This window comes from Corylus avellana, chromosome 7 (genome assembly GCF_965113065.1).
Source record: "Corylus avellana chromosome 7, dhCorAvel1.hap1.2, whole genome shotgun sequence".
Classification (NCBI taxonomy): domain Eukaryota; kingdom Viridiplantae; phylum Streptophyta; class Magnoliopsida; order Fagales; family Betulaceae; genus Corylus; species Corylus avellana.
The window spans coordinates 1,386,055-1,395,943 of NC_142496.1; the positions used below are offsets into that span (position 1 = coordinate 1,386,055).

Genomic DNA, 9,889 nt, shown 5'->3' on the forward strand with positions numbered 1-9,889 from the left:
CAATGTTCCTTTTCAACTTTAAAAAACTTTGTTTATCGACCCCTTTTCAATCACCCCTTTCCTAAAAAAAATCATAACGGATAAAGCAAAAACAATCAAAATACTTATGCTCATAATTTTTTTTTTTTAAAAAAAAATTTTAAAGGAAAAAAGAAGAAAAAAGTGAAGAAAAAAAAAAACCCACGACACGGTAACTTTGTGGGTAGACTCCTTTTTTTTTCTTTGATTTTTTTCTTATATTCTAGTTTTTAATTTTTTTGATTGAAGTGTATAATTGTATTTATAAGGGTATAACAGACATTTTACACGTTGGTTATTTAAATTAACTAAAAAATTAGACTATAAGGGTCGATTGAAAGGAGCTAATAAATCAACACCTCACATTGTAAATTTTTAAAATTAAATACGGTTTGCGCCTGTTGTCGTTGTACGATTAGAAGTTAGAGTATCTTATTAATAATTGAGGACACATGATACTTTGATTTGTGTATCGTGTGAAGAGGGAGTGGGCACAAACCAAACCATATATATATATATAGATCTTGTGTCTCGATCATAAGCTTCCACGGCCAACCAAAGGCCAGTGATTCAATGAAATTTATTTTATTTTATAATTTTATGTAAGTGATTCATTGAAGACTTGAAGTTCTATTATCTTGGCTTTGGCTCTCTATCCAATTTCGATCCCCATAGTCGCTGTCTCGAGGTCTCACCTGAAAGGGATTACCCTCCATCGTACCCAACGAACTCGCCGAAATTGGAGCAAATATTTTTATGACCCCGAAAAAACAAAAACAAAAAAAACCAACGAATTAAAATTGTGGCGGCTAAATAGGTGCGAAGTGGGTGAAGCTACGCGCGCCACTCGCTCGATTGTAGAAACAAATGCTCACTCGCTTTCACACATTGACACTTCACAAATACAGCTGGTCGAAGGTCTTCAACCAGTTTCTTTTCTTTTTCCCATGTGCTTGGTGGGATGTTTTTACCATGATTAAATATTTAAATTTCACTAATTAGATGGGTAATTATGGATAAAGTAATGTTAGATATCCTTTTTTTTTTTATTCTCTTAAAGTTGATGTGACTTTTAAAATTACCGTTAAATTTTAGATGAAGTATATTTAAATTTTGATCTAATGGTAATTTTGAAAGCCACATCAGCTTTAAGAAGATAAAAAGATAATAAAAAGATGGTCTCAACATTACTCTTATAGATAACATCATATGTAATTAGGTGCTCGTATTGCATGTTTGAACCAATTGGATTAATATAGAGCTTATCTATTCGAACTAATTACACTTGATCTTGTCTTTCGGTGAATTAGACATAGTTAAATATTGATTTGTCCCTCGTATTTTGTCTTAGGATTTGAATTGATTGTTAAAGTATTATTTATTTTAATTTTTTAATTACTAATTAATATTTATTTTATAAGTTTCATTAGAAGCAAAAATAAAATTATGATCGCATTTTGATGGGTTTTTTTTTTTTGGTAGTGTGAAACATGAATGAATATTGAGTAACCATCCCATGGTATTTTAAGACACGTGCTGGTATACGACACGTCAAAGCCGTATACGACATATCCAAAGTCCTGCGAATGATAAAAAACCGCAATTATTAGTAGTGGCCGCGTGGGAGACCACTGGAGGGTGTTTTGGACTCTTGGCAGCCAGTTGAAAGCGAAACCTTTGAAGTATAGGAAAACAAATTGCTAGACCACGCGCATAGCTGAGGGCGTGGATCAAAATTTTAAGGGAGTCTAGTATACCAAATTCATCAATCATCCATATATGACAACATTGACAAGGTTGTTCCTCTTCTTGCAATTAGTCAAGTTTATCGCACATATTTTATGTTGGCCGATGTAATTTAAAACACTATATATCACCCTATATAAAATGAATATAAAGAATAATATTATATAGCTAAAACATTCATATTAGTTTATGTATATTTTTATGTAAAATGATTAATCAAAACTCATTTTATCTAGTTTAGTTAATGAGTTTTAAAAGACACCATTATCCTCTTCTTCTTTTATTTATTTATTTTATTTATATTATTTAAATTTTATTATTATTTTTTATAAGGATTGTTATTTTCTTAAAGACCCTATTTTTCAACCTTTTGAAAAAAATAGATGTGGAGAAAGAAATAGTATGAGAAGGTTTTGCAAAAAGAGAGATGTGAAAGAGAAATAATAGGAGAAAATTTGGGAAAAAGAGAGATGTGGAGAGAGAAATAATAAAAAAATAAAATGGCTCCTATAAAAAGTGGTACTACATTTAACATTTTTTTTTTGCTAATCCAATAAAAAATGCATTTTTTTTTTCTAATCCAATGTCGGAGTTTTTTTACAAATTTGATTAGCATTTAAGATAAAAATAACATTTGGTTCATCCATTGTGAGTGTTCTTAAGAGGATGGAGTGTTAGACATTAAATTTATTTTGTCTATTCAATAAACAAGAAAAGGGTTACAATTGTACAACCATAATAGGGTAGGCACTATAACAATAAAACTCAAACGAAAAAGACAATACCTAAAGAGTAACAAATAGTAGCTAATAAATCCATTGATGATTCCAAAATGACCATTATTACCGATTTGAACCTTTTTAAGGGTCGCTCAAGGCAATAACAAGTGGCAAAGAGGCTCGATAAGGAGCTCCAAAAGGTGATTGCAACAACTACAGTGAAACGATTGTAGAGGGGCGATACTGCCAAAAATCGAACGGAGTTCATCGACGAGGAAGAAACACCAATTCTAACAATAACCCACAAAAAATGTGAACTATCATGTGACGGTGGAAACAACACGTGTGGAGCATGAAGTGGATGCGTGTTATACTGTTGATCTCAGTCGTTAGTCAAACACGTTAGACCCATGAGTTCACAGAAGCTTTAAACCCTAAGCATGTTTATTGGAAGTCCACGCGCTTATGAACAGAGCAATCCTCATTCGTTCAACCATAGGATGACCAAATACCCCAACACCCCCCCCCCCCCCCCCCCCCCCACCTAGAGAGAGAGAGAGAGAGAGAAACAAAACCTAGCAAATCAGAAAGCACCAAACAAAGAAGCTCAACTATTTATATATCCCCAACATAACATCCAACAGAGAGAGACAGAGCAAGAGAAAGAGAAACACAGCGACACACAGAGCTTGATCACCTCTCAAATGCCATCCCTCTGTTTCCTTCACTTACCATTCAACTAAACTCTCTCTCATTCTCCTCTTTCTCTTTCTCTTTCTCTTTCTTTCTTGTTCTCAAATAATTTGATTCTTGGTGAGGAAGATATGCAACCGTGCAGCAGAGAAATGCAAGGAATGAACTCCCTCCTGAACCCACCTCAAATCTCCCTCCAAGACCTTCACAATCATCACCACCACCACCACCTACAACAGCAGCAGCAACCGTCGCAACAGATCCAGAGCTCCCAGATTCACCACCACTACGACCCCACCACCCACGACGACTTTCTCGAGCAAATGTTCTCCACCATGCCTCCTCCTTCCTGGGACCTCAACCCCACCAAGACCCCCTCCTGGGACCTCAAGCCCCGCGACCTCTCCGACGAAACGCCGCCGTCTAACCCCGACAACAATGTCGCTTTCCACTTCGACGACTCAGCCACCCTCGCCTCCAAGCTCCGCAACCACCAGATTAGCGGGCCCCCCAAGTCCCCGCAGTCTCCCTCTGCCACGGCTGCGGCCGCGGCTGCGATGATGCTCCAGCACCAGCTCTTGATGTCCCGTGGCGTCGCCGGCGCCGGCGCCGGAGACTCCGGGATGATTCCCATGCCCCTGTCTCTTGGGGGTTCAGACGACGTCGTTGATGGGTCCTCGCCTTTCAAAGCTCCCAATCCTGTGAGTTACTTTCGCAGAGAAAAACCGTTTGTGAGAGGTATTAATGGAAATAATTGTGAATTATGAGGGTGATTTTCTTTGTTTCGCAGGGTGGCGAGGGTTCGGTTCAAGCTCTGTATAACGGGTTCGCTGGATCTATTCACGGGTCGGGTCAGACTCAGAACCAGCCTCAGCATTTTCACCACCCTCAGGTACGTCTAATTTGACTTATTCGATTTTTTTTTTGGGTTTTTATTCTTCTTTTCCTTAATTTGGTTAATTTCACAGGGTGGACCGGTTCAGGGGCAGAACTACGGGGCTCCGGGTGGCGCTGTGATGAACCAAGGTCCAGCGAGTGGCTCGGCCGGGAGTGCACCGGGTCAGCCCAGGCAAAGGGTGAGGGCTCGTCGAGGACAAGCCACTGACCCACACAGCATCGCCGAAAGAGTACGGTTCCTCTGACTTTTTGGATTCTCCTTTTGCTTTCTCACCCACCCTGTTTGGTTTCCCAGAAAATGAACAAGACCAATAATTGAGACCTGGGTTATGTTCTATTTTGGTTCCTCGTTTTTTTTTTTTTGTCTTTTTTTGTGAGTTTTCTTACGTTTTCAAAGCAACCAAAGGGAAACTGATGTTGGGTTTTGTTCGTTTCTTATTCTCTCTGAAATTGTTGTGGGTGGTTTTGGTATGTGGCAGTTACGGAGGGAGAGAATCGCAGAGAGAATGAAAGCCCTGCAGGAACTCGTTCCCAATGCCAACAAGGTACAAACAAAAATAAATAAATAATAATTCTCTCTTAATTTAATTCAATTTCTTTTAATTATGTCATTAGTGTGGTGATTAATTAAAGAAATGCTGATAATGAGCCCCGTAACCGGCGGTGAGAGTGAAAGTCCATGGAATATTTCTTACGATTTTGTAGGGCCATTTTGGTTATTTCCCCCCTGTAACTCTCAGTTTGGCATAGAGCAGCACTGTGTGAGAGGTTTTGATAGTGAAATAAATGCATAGTATTTTTTTTTTACCCCTTATGCAACAACTTCAATGGGTCAAGTTAAGGCGTTAGACTTTGAGTTTTCATCTTAATGAGATATAAAAATAAGATTATTCTTTAATTAAATGTCGCGTATCATGTTCGGATCAACCCCAATTCATTAATTTTGTATTAAGTTCGTGTTTAGTTTACGGGTAGCGTTCATGGTAACATTTTTACGATTCAATATAAACTACCAAACAAATCATTTTTGTTTCAATTAAAATGGGGAGGATCTTGATGAGTAACTTGGTGTTGGTACTTAATTAGTTGTTCCCAAACCCTAGTTGGTACTTGTTTGTGGTATGATATATAATATTGGATAATTGAGGGCTTGTCTGATCTGGGAAGGGGTTATTTGGTTTGTTAAATATATATTTGATATGATAATATAAATGAGTGGCTAAAGTTAATGATCTGGGGTTTTGGAATGATAGACAGACAAGGCTTCAATGCTGGATGAGATCATAGACTACGTAAAATTCCTCCAGCTTCAAGTCAAAGTAAAGGCTTCTCTCTCTCTCTCTCTCTCCTTCTGTTTCTCTTGTTTATTCTGTACTGCTGTTTGTTTAATAAATGGGAAGGATTCCCCTTGGGGTTGACATTGTTTTATGAGATGTTGATAATTGTTTATATTAAGTTGTATGTATGGGGGGTTCTGAAACTAGAATTCCATTGCTGATTGCTCCCCTCTTTTATATATTTGTTTCCACAGGTTCTGAGCATGAGCAGATTGGGAGGTGCAGCTGCTGTTGCTCCCCTTGTTGCTGATATGTCACCTGAGGTATTTCAAAACCCGTTATTATTATAGAAATCGATCAATAATGCTGTGTAAGTTAAGTTCCCATCATGTCACCGATAACCAAAAGCACAAAAAGTTTTTCTCTAATTTGGGCACATTAATTTTCTGCTATGGACAAAAGAAAGAGTGCGTTGATCTAGCGTGTTTTAAGTAACTTTTTATTTTAATTATTTAAAAATAAAACAAAAGAAAAATTAAGTGTGAAGAAAAATATTACTTTGTGAAAACCACACGTTCTAAGAACATATATGAGATCGTTCAACCCAGTTTAGAAGAATTTTTTTTAAAATTAGCATCAAAAAAAAAAAAAAAAAAATGAGTTGCTTTCCATAATAGGAAAAAATAGAATGAATAAAATGCTGAAAATATAGTTAAGGGTAGCACCCATTAACTATGATTAATTTAGCCCCACATCAGTAAGAGATGAAGGACTGTCTCTCTCTCTCTCTCACATTCTCAATCACCACAAAACGACAAAGCAAAAGCAGCACGCGTGCCCACTTTCTGAGATTCCCCTCGCAAAACTTTTCACATTTAGTTTTCCTTTCTTTTTCTCCAAACTCTGTCCCTCCGTGCAATCATTCACAACGTTTTTTTCTTGTCTTTGTAGGGTGGTGGTGACTGTATTCAAGCTGGGGCCATGGCTCGCACCTCAAATGGCAACCAAACTGCGTCGTCTAACGACAGCCTCACCGTCACCGAGCACCAAGTGGCCAAGCTCATGGAGGAGGACATGGGCTCCGCCATGCAGTACCTGCAAGGGAAAGGCCTTTGCCTCATGCCCATCTCGCTCGCCACCGCCATTTCCACTGCCACGTGTCACTCCAGGAACCCCATGATCAACGGCGCCACCACCAACAACAACAACAACCCACTAGTGCAATCCAACGGTGAGGGGCCCTCCTCGCCCAGCATGTCCGTGTTGACCGTCCAGTCAGCCACTATGGGTAACGGCGGGGGCGAGGCTTCCGTTAAGGACGCCACCTCCGTTTCCAAGCCGTGATTTCACGGCGTTGACTGACTTTTTTTGGGTTCGCTTTAAAAAGCACTTTTTTTTAGAGAAGACAGAAGAAAAGAAAGAAAGAAAGAACCGAAAGAAGTCTACGAAAATAATGCCTCGGGGCTTGGCTATAGAGTTGCTTAACGACGCCGTATTTCCGTAGACTTTGGCTAAAGCTCTAACTTCGACACCAACACCACAACCACCCACCACCACCTCGAACGACAAACAAAATCCCCAGATGTCCCCCTTTGCTTTTTTCTTTTTTAGTTGTTGGTTTAGGTTTTCTTAATTTTATTTTATTTTGCTTTGGTTGTTTCCTTTTTATTTTTTTATTTTTCCAATGCCATTTGGCTCTATCACGTATCATGTTCTTATATATTAAGTACTTCTAATGGAAGCGTTTTTTATATACGCTGTTAAGATGTTATTATCATGGGTTTGGATGGTTGGGATTGAGACACATGTTCGGGCCAAATTTTATTATTATATGATTAGGATTAACTTAAATAATAATTAAGGATTTGCTTATAGATAAGGGTGGTGGGTTTTGTTTTGTTTTGCTAAAGCTATTTGCTTTTGGGCTGGTTCTCTCGATTCCTCTATGCATAGAAAATTATGTGCATTGTGGATTAGAGTTTTAAGTCAACGGCGTGTCGCTTTTCTTTCCTTTGTTTATAAATTATAATAAACAAATTATGTTTAAAGTTGGCTTGTATTTTGTAGGTACGTTTGGACTTTGGCCTCATAAAAAACTTGTTAATGTTAAGGTGGTTTTATGTTTTATTAAGGGTCAGCTTGAATTTACAGTTTTAAAACGTGCGATTTAAAAAACAGGGATTTGAAAATGCGATTGTTAGAAATACAGTTAAGCATTTGATGAAATCACAGTTTGACTTTTAAAATCGTGATTTTGCTTTTAAAATCGAGCATTTTAAAAAACTACACTATTTGCTTGCTATTTGAAAACACATTCCTTTACAACAATGCACTTTCTACGATTTTGTTTAAAATTTCACTTTTAGCATATTAAATCATAGGAACGAACAGACTCAATGTGTGTTTAAAATGGATGTGATGTTCACATTATTTATAAAAATGTGTGAGAAAATAGATATCAATTTAATAGGCTCGATTAGAAGAATTTCTTCAAACTTAATTAATTTAGAGGAAAACTTTATCCTTCTTTTAAGGCTTGCTTTGTAGACTGCTTAAGTATAAATAAATTATTTTAATCATCAACATGCTTATGAACATATTGGCTTGTGGATAATTGGATAAACATCCAAGCTTCGGTTCAATGGAAACTAGCTTATTAGACTTTCCATTTACTTGGTATATATAGACTTGAGGAGACTTAAAACTGAAAAGCTTAATATTAATTAGTTTGGTAAATATTAAATTATTGCTTTTATGTTTTATGTTCATTTGATGCATTTTTTTCATGTGTTTTTTATTTATTTATTTATTTATTTTTAATTTGAGTCTGGATTGATTCATGAATCAAGTCAAGTTTAAGTTAATTGGATTGATTAATGAATCAAGTTTAAATTAATTGAATTTCTAACAAACTTGAGTTTGAACATCCCATTAGTCGCTTGTCTAGCTAAGTTTAATTATTTCAATACCTAGAAAACAAGACAAAATGGAGTGGTTGACATGCCCTAGTTAGTGCACCCACCCTTGCCTCTCTATTTTGACTAATGACAAGTGAGGTTTTCTATCAAGCTTCTTACATATTAAAATGGTAGTCTACGTAACACTTATTATATTAACACTAAAAATATAAACTGTTATGTAATAGTTCATATGACACTTATTATATTTACAAATTGATATAGCAATCCACGCGACAGACTTTTCTCGGCTTCTCTCCTACTATTCCTATGCACTTGCTTTCACCGAGGGGTGAAAATGCAGTTACGATTAGCAGTTATTGGTTAAAACCGCTAACTGTAACCGCCTAGGCAGTTAAACGACAGTTAGCATAATAACCCTAATAACTACTAACCACTTTTTAAAGAAAAAAATTAATTAATTTTTTTAAAAAAAGTTACAATGATAATACCCTACTACATACGACATCATTTCTAGATTTTTATATATCTATTAATATAATATATATTATATAATACGGGTAGCGGTTTTTTTAAAACCCAAAACTGCTAACTGTAACTGCCTAAGCGATTAGTGGTTTTTCCTGATAAAAATCAATTCTGAAATAGCAACCCCTCCATTTGGAAATTCCAAAATAAAATTGTCACTTCAGTTTGTAAACTAAAAACTGTAGTATCCAAGTATTTTTCCTAACATTTTAGCATGGTTCTTGGCAATAAATGAAGGGTTTTAAAATTGGGGTTGACCAGAGAATGTGAAAGGAACAATAAAGCTAGTATGCCAAGAAAATCATTCAGCTAGTCTTGCTTCATGTGATTGAATGAATGAAGCAAAGATTAATTTGATGCCTCTGTGTTTGGAATATACACCTAGTGTTGTACCAATTAGTGTGCCATTACATGAGGGTCATGATTTGATGATTGGAAAATGAAACTTGAGAGTGATTGAGCAATAATAAATCAAATATACAAAACTAAGTGAAGACAATAATGCACAGAAGAGTTCCTTTTTTCTTTTTTCTTTTTTTCTTTTTGGTTTAATCTAAAGAAGGGAATTTCGAGAAGAATTTTTTATTACCATTTGGGCAATAAATTAAGTAAATACATAATTCTAGTGCCCACCCACCTTTGTAATCAAGCAAGAGTAATATACTGTATAAGGTGGTAGTTCAATGGTTTTAAGAAAATCTTCAAAGTGGCCAAGTACACATTAAAGTATGAGTTTGAATTCCGCAAGCAAACATGTGCTACATTGGTCACAACTAGGTAAAGTAGCCACTTGGGTCGTCCCCTCTTGCCTTTTAAATAAAAAAATAAAAAAAGTAATGCTCTACTTGCAAGCTGCAACTATTTTACAACCCTCTATCATGTCAGGAAAAAAAAGATTGCACCACCCTCTTCTTGATTGGGCCACTCCCAACTACCACGCAGGGGTGGTCAAACCACTTGATTTGGTTGTCGTGGCCACTCCTAGCTAGCGTGTCATCTGGTGGTCGTAACTACTTCGAGGTTCGGTTGGTATCATCGCCACGAAAGAAGTTGAAAATATATTATTTTTTTTCAACTGACGCAGCAGCGTCAC

General features: G+C 36.6%; 1 protein-coding gene across 1 annotated transcript; it reads left to right on the top strand.

The window, feature by feature from the left end:
• Nucleotides 1-3,062: 3,062 nt before the first annotated feature.
• Nucleotides 3,063-7,127, top strand: LOC132185902 (bHLH transcription factor RHL1). Its single transcript, XM_059599715.2, has 7 exons — nt 3,063-3,877; nt 3,967-4,068; nt 4,145-4,303; nt 4,553-4,618; nt 5,327-5,392; nt 5,605-5,673; nt 6,302-7,127. The coding sequence occupies exons 1-7, from the start codon at nt 3,308-3,310 to the stop codon at nt 6,692-6,694; spliced, it is 1,425 nt and encodes a 474-aa protein (XP_059455698.2). The 5' UTR covers nt 3,063-3,307; the 3' UTR covers nt 6,695-7,127.
• Nucleotides 7,128-9,889: the final 2,762 nt, after the last annotated feature.